Consider the following 13,506-nt stretch of genomic DNA (forward strand, 5'->3'; position numbering starts at 1 on the left):
TGACATTTCTTACATATATAAATCAGGAATATAAAAATATATTGAAAAACTTACTTGAAGTAGAGGACTACTAGCTTCAAAATCGTCAGAACTTTCATCCTGATAACGTGTTATGAAATCATAGAAAAGAGAGAGCCATAACGTATTATAAAACTTTTAAAAGGAGAGAGAAAGAGATAGAGTTCAGAAAGGTTATCAAACTTATGAATTTCTTAAAGAATTCAACGATATATATAGGCGTACAAAGGAAACTATTCTAGCTTACTATGTTGCACTATACTAGCACTATGCACTATGTATATGTCGGCCAACTCACTAAGTTAGTATTATGTTAGTACTATGCACTATGCATATGTCGGCCAACTTACTATGCTAGTACTATGCTAGCACTATGCACTATGCATATGTCGATCAACTCACTATGCTAGTATTATGCACTATGCATATATCGACCAACTTAGTATGTTAGTACTATGTTAGCACTATATACTATACATTTGACGATTAGATAAATGTGATCATACAATTCAAGATAGTTTATAATAACACTGATATTATTTATAAATGGACCTAGTCCAAGCTGAAGCTGAAAGTGCAAGTCTTCGATCTACGTTTCCTTCTAAATTCTCACTCCCACTCTCCGTCTCAGAGAGAGGCCGAATAAACAAATAAACAAATTTAAAAATTAAAAATAAAAAATCAGCGAGATTCGCTTACCAAGAGGGAGAGATTTGGATGTCATAAAAAATCAGAAAATCAGCAATATTTTAGTATCTCTGCTATATTTATTGACTTTCATGGAAAGCAAGCAGAGCTTAAGAAAAGAAAAAGCAGTTGTAGAGTGATCGAGAGAAGAAGATAATTAGGTAGATAAAAGAGAGGTGTGGTTGGGTTTCCCGGTACCTCAGTTCTTGTGTGTGTGATGGTGTTGTTGAAGACGAGGAAGAGCGAAGACGGGAACGAGGTATTGACCACGGTATTTTCCCGCTGCTTCCTCTCGTTGATGCTGTTTCTCTCCTCCGGTGGCGGCTCTGATACTAGCAGATGGATCGTGTTTGTTGAAGGTAGCAGCGACGGAAGTGCCTTCGGCTTTTCTGCTTCCAATGTCGGACTAACCGTCGTAGTGACGACTATGGTCGGTATCGCCTTGGCCGCCACTGTCTTCTAGTCTCTTTGGTAAAAAGAGAAACCCCAAGAAACCGAAATCCGAACCCTAAAGAAATGAGAAAGAATCAAACCCAATTTCGTATTCAGTTTCAGAATCTGGAAGAATTAGTAGATAGATAGATAGATAAATGCTTACAGACGAGAAATACTTGATGAGAGCCCTACGGCGAAGTCACACTTCTTCGCCGCCTTCGTCGTCGCCAAATTCCTCTTCACCACCATCGTCGTCGTCATCTTTGTCGTGGGTTCATTTGCGATCGGTCTTGTTAGTCGTTGCTCACTCCTCCTCCTCCGCCGCCTCGTCTTCGTCCTCATCAACTTCCACTGATCGGTGAGTTCTTTATTTCCTCTTCCCCTAATCCAAAGTTTTTTCTTTTCTTCTCCCTTTCTTATTTTTTTCTCGATCGATTTGAGAGCAGGTATTGTAGAGTAGTGTTTTCTCTTCAGATCCCGATCTGAAAAGTACGCAATTTTGTATTCCAGTGTTAAAAAGCGCCACCGTTCAACTAGTTCTTAGTAGGAAAACGGTCTCATCTTGTGAGATTCAGATTCAGATTCAGTCTCTTGTTTTTTTTTTTTTTTTTTTTTTTTCAAATTATATTTTTTTAATTGGTGGTTTGGGCCATGTTCTTTGTTACCTAGCGGATGGGCTATATTGTAACTGTAATTGAGCTTTTCCTTTTCAGTCTGTTTTCCTCATTTTTACAAAATTTTTAGGCTGATAACTAAAAATGTTGGAAATGAACTCGGTGTTTGATTATGAATTTGTTCACAAAACCCCTCATTATTACTGTTTATATCTAATAATTGTGTGGGTTTCAAATTCAGAATTCCGAGTAGGTTTTCTGCTCCGACTGTCATGAAAAAGTCGCTAATTTAATATTGCTTTGGGATTCAATCTGTTTTTCATGCTCATCAGCGTTTGTGGCAAAATTAATATTTCTGCAATCTTGTAGAAGTTTATTTTACCTTTAAATGAGTAATGTGGTGGATTAGTTTACAACTTCCCGTTCACCTTTACTATGCCTGCAAATGGGGTTTTTTATGACTGTCATACATTTGCTTTTTATACGAACCTTATTTGTTTTTAGGTGCAGATAAATGTTTTATGCTATTTTGTGCCTCAGTTCTCCTTCACTTGGTTAAAGTTTCTAATTTATTTTGTGCTTTCTCCAGGGCTAATCTTAAATCGCCTTGGTCACGTAGGAGAAGAAAACATGCCCTTCTACCAAAACAATGGAAGAGTTTCTTTACACCAGATGGAAAGCTCAGTGATGGTGGGGTCAAATTTTTGAAGAAAGTTCGTGGTGGGGTAAGCTATCGAATTTTCTCAGACCACCTTATTTTCTTCTTTCAAATTCAATTTTAATTTTTTAGTTCTTCTATTTTTATTCCTTTATTTGCTACTGTCGTGAAGATCTGATTCCTTATGCTTTGATGCAGAGTGTTGATCCAAGTATTAGAACGGAGGTTTGGCCTTTCCTTCTTGGAGTGTAAGAATTTCCATCTGTATACCTTTATGTATCAATGTCTGTGAGTGTTTGTATTATAATATTTTTGTTCCTCTCTCTTTAATTGTGAAACTAAGATAGATTTTGCTACCTTTTGGAGACTTCTTGGTATGTTGTTAGTCATAGGCACAGGTTAGCCTGGTCTTATGGATTGCTTGATCCATAGCTGACTTTAATTTGCTTGATTTATGATATTTTTTCCCACCCGCGTCCTGATATTTTAACCATTATTGTCAATCTGGATATACATCAACTAGGAAGTTATCACACTCGCACACAGACATACACTCCTTCTGAACTCTACTGCTATCAAATAGGAGAGTCTGGGAACCAGAATCTGTATGTAATCAATTTTTTCTGACTCTCTGAGCCTTTTTTATGTGGTAATTCAGGTGCAGTTGTAACTGAGGGGACTTTATGTAATTACTTGTGTGGCCATGCTAATTTGCTTCACCATTACTTGTAAAAAAAAAAAAAAAACATTTTGCTCCACCATTATGGTTGCCATGTAAATTGACATATTGCAAAATTCCTTCTTCATGGAGAAAACAGACATATAGAGTGCTATTTTATACTGTTTCTGGCTATTTATTATTGGGTCTCTTGTTCACTTTTGCTGAATGCTGGTTCTTTTTTAAGGGCCAAATTTCTCCAGATCTTTCATGTCTTGACTTTGATATGCTCATGTGCACAGCTATGACATTAACAGTTCCCAGAAAGAAAGAGATTTGGTTAACATACAGAAAAGGTATTGTCATTATTGATTAAATCCATTAGGACGCTTAAATTTTATGTTTGGAATATCATATTTTGTGTGTTTTCCACTCCCTCCCTCCCCCTCCTTTTCTTGTTCCCCTTGTCACTCTTCTTTTACTTTGTGATGCAGAAAAGAATATGATAAGCTGCGGAAGCGATGCCTGCAGATTTTAAAATACAGTGAGGAGACTCTTAAGCTGAAGGAAGCTTCTGGGAACCGCAGCAATGAGGGCAGTGGGGATTTTAGTCAGGTTCTAGATTCTCCTAGCTTAGAAGATGTGGTCAGTGCCAGTAGGTCCCTTTTGACTGAGGGAGGAAGCCCATTGGCTGAGGATGGCCAATCTGTCTGTGGTCATGCCCTCCAATCCTACGATTCATCTTTGGAAGAAGAAGGTGATAAGAGTGGACTGACTTGTGAAGATGCCTCTGCCGGAGACACGGAGACGACCGATTCTGACTCTTCAGAAGAACCTGAGGACGTGCAACCTTTACTTGCCAACAAATTATCTGAAGAGACTGGCCTTGATGAGCGTGCCAAGGTGAATACATATGCATTCGATCCAGAAAACAAGTCTCCCTCTAATGCTGAAAGCAAGTCGAAATCCCACACAGCTGAAGATTTTGCTAATTGGCAAAGAATCATCCGTCTTGATGCTGTGCGGGCAAATGATGAATGGTTTATTTACTCACCATCTCAGGCTGCAGTGTCAGAGATCCAAGCTCACCAGTTAGCAGAGAGTGCTGGGTTGAAGGATTATGATCACTTGGAGCCATGCAGGGTTTTCCATGCTGCTCGCCTGGTTGCTATCCTGGAAGCCTATGCAATCTATGATCCTGAGATTGGTTACTGCCAAGGAATGAGTGATCTACTTGCTCCAATAATCACAGTGTTTGAGGAGGACCATGAAGCCTTTTGGTGCTTTGTGGGTTTCATGAAAAAAGCTCGACATAATTTCCGGCTTGATGAGGTGGGAATCCAGAGGCAGCTGAATATTGTTTCCAAGATTATCAAGCGCAAGGATATTCATCTCTACAGGCACCTGGAGAAGCTTCAAGCTGAGGATTGCTTTTTTGTGTACAGGATGGTGGTGGTTCTCTTCCGAAGGGAGTTAAGCTTTGAGCAGACGCTGTGCCTGTGGGAGGTAATCTGGGCTGATCAGGCGGCAATTAGAGCAGGGATTGCCAAGTCAGCTTGGGGTAGAATAAGGTTGAGAGCCCCTCCTAATGACGATTTGTTGCTTTACGCGATAGCAGCCTGCGTGCTGCAAAGGAGGAAGCTCATAATAGAGAAGTACAGCTGCATGGACGAAATTATGAAGGAATGCAATAGCATGGCCGGCCGTCTGGATGTTTGGAAGCTTCTTGATGATGCTCATGATTTAGTAGTCACCCTCCATGACAAGATTTAGGAACACGCGTCTCCTATACTCACGTTTTGTTTTCTTCATTCCTCCCCAGATTCACGCTTTTCTCTTATAACTTCTAATTTATTATGGTCGTCCTGTTGAGGATCCCTTCAAAACCTAGGGATCTTCAGGTTGATTTCAACTGCTTGATGCTCTAGCTTCTGATGAGCAATTTCTGTTGCGAGTACATTGTTGGATTTATATAGTGAAGTTGCCCGCACTCTGGACTCATTTTGAGTGATGGTGGCAACACTGCAGAATTAATTCTTTAGAATTATTTAATTCCCCTCCTTAGTTTCTTAAACCTAGGGCTGTCGTATTTTCTGTTTGCATTTGTTACGTGGTAAGTTGTCAATGCTGCTATCCTGTCCCAAGTCACGATTGTGTAGTTGCTATTTGGTTTTTGGAGGACTCTTAAAACCAAAAGTAATTTAGTTATAAGTAATGTTAGATATAGGGGTGTGCATATGATCCGAACACCCAATAGACCTGATTATGATGATCCGAACAGACCTAGATTTTATCGGGTTATTACTCGAATGGGTCTCCAACCGACTAAATAACGGGTTTGTAAAATTGGTGTCAACTCGTCCGACTAAATAACTCAACCTGAACACTTCAGCAACCAATTTCACATCCTTCTGGCATCATGGACGCCAACGATATGTAGAGAAAAAATTCACCAAAACGAAAAGCAATGAAATAGAAAATAGTGAAAAAAAAGTTTTGGGTTTGCTATGCAGAGAAGAGAACAGAAGAGGAAAATGCAAAAAACAATGTAACAAAGAGAAAAGAATTGGTGTCTTGTGGCGGACGAAACGTGAACAATTTGACAACTAGGGGGAGGGGACGTGTTAGGGTGGGTCCAGATACACACGTGTTAACAGATCTCGAGTCGTGGTCCCACGCCGAGGAAGACGACAGAGCACTCCGGCATCTCCCCCAGATCGGCATAGTGACTCATCCTCCTCCCTCATCGGGAAAAACACACCGTCGAGCATTGTCGAAGACGAAGTCTCCATGTCGCCGAACCAACTAAACTCGTCGTTCGCCATCAACGACGACTCATCCCCTAGATCCGCGAACTTCGCCTCCGGCTCCTCTCTACCTGTTTTCTCGCCAGACATCCCATCGAGCTGCTGCCCCTGTAGTAACCCCTGCTGGATATAGAGCGTTGATCTCTATTTTACCACAAATCCAATCTATCTTCAACCGGATCTAAGCCTCACCTTCTCATCTCGGCATCTTCTCCTTTGCCAAGACCACTTCTCTCTCTTCCTCTCCTAGGTTCACAAACAAATTTTTGTTTTTGATAGAATGGAAAACGCCCTTGTTTTTAAAGTTGGGTCATACGGGTTTGACCCGGTTTGAGTTTGTTCGGGTCGAGTTAGCTCGGGCTAGCGCCTAAAATGATGTCTTGCAGGTCGGATCGGGTACAAAACCTAAAAACGACTTTACCAAGCCGGGTTGTAGGCCTAAGTTTGAGTGTGTTTTATGTACTCTTTTTGAAAAAAAAGTATGTTTATCATTAAAAAAGAATGTTCGGGATTTGGCTAATCTAAAACTGCAAATATTATTTATTTTGTTTGAATATTTTTTTTTTGTTGTAAAATATGAGATAAACAAAAATAAAAAGTCAACATTATGGCCAACCACCCTTACTTAACATTATAAATAAAGGATACAAAAATACATGAATAAAAGGTAGGGAGATTCTGACAAACACTATTTCTTAACTAGTGTAGTATTATAGAAAATCGACATTGAAAAAAAATAAATGTTTCCCATCCTTCCCCAAGGGAGCCAAACAAAGTGGTGCTTTTTATATCATGTGAGTGTGGGATTGTAGTCCTATGACAAAAGGCCATGATAATTGTAATGACTATATTTTGTCTTATCATTAAAAAAGAATGTTCGGGATTTGGCTAATCTAAAACTGCAAATATTATTTATTTTATTTTAATATTTTTTTTTTTTGTAAAATATGAGATAAACAAAAATAAAAAGTCAACATTATGGCCAACCACCCTTACTTAACATTATAAATAAAGGATACACAAATACATGAATAAAAGGTAGGGAGATTCCAACAAACACTATTTCTTAACTAGTGTAGTAGTATAGAAATCAAAATTGAAAAAAAATAAATGTTTCCCATCCTTCCCCAAGGAAGCCAAACAAAGTGGTGATTTTTATATCATTTGAGTGTGGGATTGTAGTCCTATGACAAAAGGCCATGATAATTGTAATGACTATATTTTGTCTTGAAGTGATTGTTGTGGAAGTCCACTATCTCATGATTCATCTTTATAATCATGTGCCCAAATAGGATAACTCTTATAATAAAAAGGTAGATAAAAAATACTAACTCTATCGCGTTATATGTCGTTGCAAGGCTTCACCCTCTCTTAAGGGAATATATATGATTCTCACACCGAGGACAAAAGTATAAAAAGTGGGGCTTACCGCTTATGGGTTGTGTTGGAAAGATACCGCAAAGGGACTAAATGGGGGTGGTGATCGTCAAGCATCAATGATTTGAATTTTTAATTAAACTCTTTGGACCTAAGAATATTAGAGAAAAATGTAGGAAAAGTAGTAGGATAGAGGCAAAAAGTGACAAATTACATTTTGAACCAACTTCGGTAGACATTGGAATTTGTGACAACATGCGGGACCTATGCGATTGTCTTCATGCAGCCACAACTGTCAGATGTGGAGAATCTGATGGTGTCGAATCTGTTAATCTAACATGTGTGGTGAGAAAACTTTTCGAAAGAAGCAGTGCATGATCACACATAATTTTTTTTTTTTTTTATTGGAAACCACCACTTCTTTCCAAAGTATCGGTGGTTTGGGAGCCTTCTTGTTCAGGACGCGTCTCTCGAATGATGCCGAAAACATGTACATATGTCTTTTTTGACCTTAGAGGAAACAACAAAATAAAAAATAAAAAAATGAAAAATAACTTTATGGACAAAATAGATTGATGGAAAAAGAGGAAGAGGAGGAGGAGGAAGCCGCCCCTCCTCTCTCCGGTGAAAAATCCAAGTTTGGGTTTTGAAGACTTTGCTAAGAGAAAGAGATATGGAGAGAGAGAGAGAGATTTTTTTTTTTTTATTCAAATATAAGTTGATCTCTATCTATCATTGAATTATATTTTATGTTTACGAATAATTTGTTTATTTTCAAATAAATTCAAACTTGATCATGAACTACTTAAATTTAACATTGATATATAAGAGTTTATATATACAATTTTTTATTGTCAAAATTGAATGCAAATCGATTTTTGTATATCAAGTTTTAATCTCATTATTTCATTGAAAATAACATAGACGAGTTTAATTGGGATTTAATGATGGAATTAAAATTCAAATGAGTTATATCGATTAATAATTGAAGATAATTTTATTTTTACGTATCATTTGTTAAATAAAAAAAAAAAGTAGACTCAAGTTCTATCAAATTTATTTCAGTTGTTTCTGTGTTTTATTATTATTGGGATGTTGACACATATCCATTATTCTATATCCAATGGGGGATTCCAATCTAAAACAATTGTTAATAGATTTATTGACCAACAGTTTGTTATTCTGCAAAGCCTCATCTTTGGAATGGAGTAGGCTTCAATATATTATAAGTCAAAAGGAAATTGCATCAGGTCAAAGACTTAATAAAGAAAAATCCTCTCTCTACTTTAGTAAAAACACAAAGTTTCCCATTAGAGAAATAATCACGAGCATAGCAGGGTCAGAATCTCAAGCTCCTATGATGGATATCTTGGTGTTCTAGCTTTGATAGGAAGATCGAGGAACAAAAATTTCAAATCAATACTTGATAAGGTAAGTGGAAAATTGAGTAATTGGAAGATGAAGCTCTTGTCATAAGCAGGAAGGGAAATTCTGATTAAATCAGTGATACAATCAATTCCTACTTATTCTATGAGTGTGTTTAAACTTCTTAAGGGTTTGTTGAAGCAATGAGTTTTGCTACATACAAGCACAGTTGCGCACTAATCTGTGTACCAATACTGATTTATTCATACTTAAAATTTAAATTAATACTGTTTTCAATAAAACCTACTTTTTGACCAATCACATCACATTAGTGTACAGATTAGTGCACAATTGTGCTTGCAACTATATTTTTCCCGAAGCAATTAAACTGTTTGATGAGAAACTATCGGTGAGGTCAAATTAAACAGGAGAGAAAGTTGAGCTGGATTAGTTGGTCTCAAATGGGACAGGCTAAACAGATGGGGGGACTTGGTTTTAGAAATTTGAGAACTTTAATATTGCTTTGTTAGCAAAATAAGGCTGGAGGATGATAAAAAATCCAACTTCTCTAGCATCAAGGGTGCTTAAAGCAAAATATTATTCCCATTCAGATTTTTTTAAAGCTAAAGTTGGAAAAAACCCTTCCTACATATGGAGTAGCATTTTATCTACAAGAGAGTTACTTCAAGAAGACACAATATGGAGAATAGGTAAGGGTCATTTTGTTGGGATCTGGACAGACTCTTGGCTGCATCAACCAACTTCATTTAAACTTCAATCAGGTTAGAATGTACTAGGGAAAGATACTAAAGTGGAGGCTCTCATCAACTCTCATACTAAAGAATGGATCAAACCTTTAGTTCAAGCTGTTTTTAACATAACAGAAGTAGACCTTATAACTCAAATCCCTATTAGCCTATATAATCAACAAGATAGGCTGATATGGAGAGGCAATGCAAATTGTGAGTTTACTATAAAAAATGCTTATCACTTGCAAAAAGAATTATAAGAAAGAAAGAAAGGTCAAAACTCAAAAAAGAACTCACTCGACAGGAATGGACCAGAATTTGGAAGCTAGAAATATCTCTAGCAACAAAGAATTTTTTGTAGAGAGCTTGTAGAAATATACTGCCAAAAAGGGTCAATTTGTGTAAGAAAAAGATTATACAATATTCTAGTTGTCCTATGTGCCTAAATGAACAAGAAACAGTAGAACATCCTCTGGGAGTATATTTCTTCTATTGATATTTTGAGCAAAGTTTTGAAATCCGTTCCGGTGACCATTCCGGTTGAGGCATTGGAACGGAATATTTCGGTACCGGTACGTTTCGGTGTACCGTTTCGGGATAGATATTATATAAATAAATTATATATAATAACTATATTTCAAAATAAAATCAATACAATTCTTAAAAGTATACATACCTGATAACTTAATAATATTTCTCCATAGTGAATACAAGTCTTAAACACACATTTATAAAACTAAATAAAATATCATAAGTTCTCAATCCAACTGTAATCATTCATTTTCATCAATAAGACAAAAAGGATCAACATTAGCAAAGCTACTCAAAATATTTTCGTCAATGTCATTGTCACCACCATCATCATCAATATCAAGACCAACATTAACAACTTCTTCCAAATTTTGTGAGGCTAATGGCTCCTCAATACTTCCCCAATCCAAATCTTCTCCATCAATAAGCTCTGATTCTTCACCTACCCATTTCTCCATCAAGTCAATATTCTCAAGATTGATTAGATCCAAAGCATCTCTTCCCCTCTTTATGTTTCTGCCAAAATAAAAGTCACACGTAAGTGAAAATATTACATATTTTTCAACAATTAAAAACATTATTTTTGAAAAGGTTTACCTCTCACGGAGCTTCAAGTTATAACGAACAAATACTAAATCATTCAAACGTTTATGCTCTAATCTATTCCTCTTCTTTGAATGAATAAATTCAAATGTACTCCAATTTCTTTCACAGCCAGTTGCACTACAACATTGACTTAATATGCGGATTACAAACTTTTAAAGAGCTAGAAACTCATTTCCAAAAGTACCCCACCATGCAACTACAACAAAAGTGTAATTATAAATTATTACTTAAAATTAAATAAAAGAATTAAAATATAGATTCACACTATTTAAAAAAGGATATTAAGGTTACCTGGATTATTTTTTTCACGCTGGCGTATTGCTATAGGTTGTCCAAAATCACCGTATGCATTCTTATACATGTCAATTTGTTGAATGATCTCATCTTGCTTATCAATATCAGGTTCCATCTTTACAACGCAAGTCATAAACCCTCTAGAAACATCATTTTTACTTTTAAAGCAAGGGTTAAAGTAAATTCCAGGATTAAGAAGACAACCTGCTGCATGTAATGGACTATAAAGCTGCTTATCCCACCTAGCATCAATGACCCTGATGAATGGCATAAATGCAGAAACTTTGTTCTTCAATCTTGCTTTTATATTCTCTTTGGCTTTCTCCATTGCATTATACAAGTATCCCATTGCAGGCTTCTCATCCCCATCGACAAGTCGTAGTACTCGAACTAAAGGCTCGCTGATTGTTACAATAAACTGACATTGAGTCCAAAACTCTCTATCTTCTAGAACAATCACAGCTATCTCCTTCTCTATGTTGCTTTTAGAATAACTTGATACAATCCACTTATCACAAGTGAACATTTGTCGAAGCTCTTTCTTAAACAACAGTAAGCATTGGATACTTAAAAAATTTGTAGCAAACCTTGTGATTGTAGGGCGACATAAATCATGACATTTGGTGAAGTCCTTTCTCATCAAAGCCAAAACCCAAACATGGTTATAAATGAATTTCGTTATCTTCCTTGCCTTCTTTATAGTTTCATCAATAATAGGAAAATGTCTGGGATCACAAAAATTCTCTAACATCAAATCTATACAATGAGCTGCACAAGGGGACCAAAAGAAAGAGCCATACTTTTGCTGTAACTTTTTTCCTGCAGCCTTATAAATTGCATCATTGTCTGTTATGAATTGCACAATATTCTTCACCCCAACTTCTTGAACAACTTCATCAAAAATTTTAAATAATGTTTCAGCATCTTTTCTAAGGCCCGATGTATCAATAGACTTAAAAAACATTGTACTTTTTGGGCAATAAACCAAAAAGTTAATTATTGGTTGTTGCCTCTGATTTGTCCAACCATCTGCCATTAGTGAACAACCACTATCCCTCCAAGATGTTTTAATATCTAAAAGATAATTCTGAACCTCAGTCATAGAATTCTTCAACAAATTTCCTCTCAACTCATGTAAAGAAGGACCCTTGAATCCTGGCCCGATGGCAGCTATAGCATCTATAGCTGGTTGATAAAATTTAGATTGAGATGCATTGAAAGGTAAATTAGCATCATACCACCAATTTGCTATAGTCATTTTTGCTTTGTCAATCATTTCCTTTGAACACATAGCACTCTTAATAGAAGGTTGAGAGCCAGGACTTGTTCTTGGAGCAAAAAATCTGCTAAATGGCCCTGTTGACTTTCCACCTACTTTCTCCTTCCCCTTCCCCTTCCCCTTCCCCTTTGAATCATGAACGGGTCCTTGACTCCCTCCCTCATACTCATCATCACCAACATCAACATCATCATATGTTAAATCTACAAGGCTTCCACATCCAATCTCTAAGCTTAGTTTTCTTTTCTTCTCTTGGTTTTTTTTCATTTCATTGATCAACTCTTTCATTTGCCATTTTATATCATCAGAGACTTTTTTACATGCTTCTACATCACCTGAAATCCCACCTAGATGGTGCCTCAACCTTGTGACTCCGCCACCTCTAATGATTTTGCTACAATAAAGACATTGAGCACTATTTCTTGCTCTTGGCACTACACGTGCATGGGACCATGCTGGATCCTTTGATCTAGCAGGAGCAAATGCCGTAGAGGTAGCACTATTTGATTGACAACTAGACATTTATAATTTATATACCCCTACATTATGAAAAAGAAAAAAAGAAAAAAAATCAACTCATTTAGAAATGCACATATATTTGGAAAGACTTAAACGAAAAATTGTACAAATTATCAACTAATAACAGCAACTTGTACAAATAATTCTAAAATATTGGAAAGACTTAAACAAAAAATTGTACAAGTTTAGAGAACACCGTGCAAGAGCAATACTTCTAAAATAAGTTCCATACAAATAACTCTAATTTTTTTCAAAATTTTGCAATCCTTCATCTCCTGTTGGTATGTTTGAGTCTTTGACAGTTTTATTTTATGAGTTCTTGATTCTAAAATCACTAATTAACAGCATCTAAATAATCACATAAAATAATTTTAACTTCTATATTGAATCCATAAAAGATCACTACGTAAATTAAAACACCCACAGTTATTATAAATTCTCCCCACCCTTCAAATGGGAGCATTTCAACCTAAAAATTTAAGAAAATGGGCTTGCACGATGATAATATCAAACACTGGGAGTTCATCAAGTTGTACCAACTGAGATCAAGATCAACTTAATTACATAAATATTATGTAAGAGTAGAGATCTTAAGCTACAAGGATGCCAATTTATTTGTCAATATCCAATGGGAAAATTAAAGAAATTAACTGATCTTGAGAGCTGCATGTATATATATATATATATATATGCCACTTTATACAAAAAATTAAAATCTACTTACAATATATACTTTTAAGTTAGCATCATTTGATGAAATCGGAAAGGAAATACAGTAATCGGTATACCTGCACAGATCGGACGGACGAAATTAGAGGCCAAAACCAGAGCTGCTGGCTGCGGCGACGGCGTCGTTGCTGCTAGGCCCTAGACTCACGAACAGAGCTTCCGCCTGCAACGGGGAGGTGG

The 13,506-nt window shown here is 36.5% G+C and overlaps 2 protein-coding genes across 2 annotated transcripts; one reads left to right on the forward strand and one right to left on the reverse strand.

Annotated features, from left to right (window-relative positions):
• The first annotated feature begins 623 nt into the window (after positions 1 to 623).
• Positions 624 to 5,104, forward strand: LOC122281612 (rab GTPase-activating protein 22-like). Its single transcript, XM_043093270.1, has 5 exons — positions 624 to 1,498; positions 2,344 to 2,479; positions 2,611 to 2,660; positions 3,373 to 3,426; positions 3,565 to 5,104. The coding sequence occupies exons 1-5, from the start codon at positions 1,296 to 1,298 to the stop codon at positions 4,841 to 4,843; spliced, it is 1,722 nt and encodes a 573-aa protein (XP_042949204.1). The 5' UTR covers positions 624 to 1,295; the 3' UTR covers positions 4,844 to 5,104.
• A 5,037-nt stretch (positions 5,105 to 10,141) lies between these two features.
• Positions 10,142 to 12,600, reverse strand: LOC122282410. The gene is made up of 3 exons (XM_043094362.1): positions 10,797 to 12,600; positions 10,497 to 10,530; positions 10,142 to 10,415 (listed from the first exon to the last, which is right to left on the reverse strand). Exons 1-3 carry the CDS (start codon positions 12,598 to 12,600, stop codon positions 10,142 to 10,144), a joined length of 2,112 nt encoding a protein of 703 aa, XP_042950296.1.
• Positions 12,601 to 13,506: the final 906 nt, after the last annotated feature.

This window comes from Carya illinoinensis, chromosome 11 (assembly GCF_018687715.1).
Source record: "Carya illinoinensis cultivar Pawnee chromosome 11, C.illinoinensisPawnee_v1, whole genome shotgun sequence".
In the NCBI taxonomy this organism is placed as follows: Eukaryota; Viridiplantae; Streptophyta; class Magnoliopsida; order Fagales; family Juglandaceae; genus Carya; species Carya illinoinensis.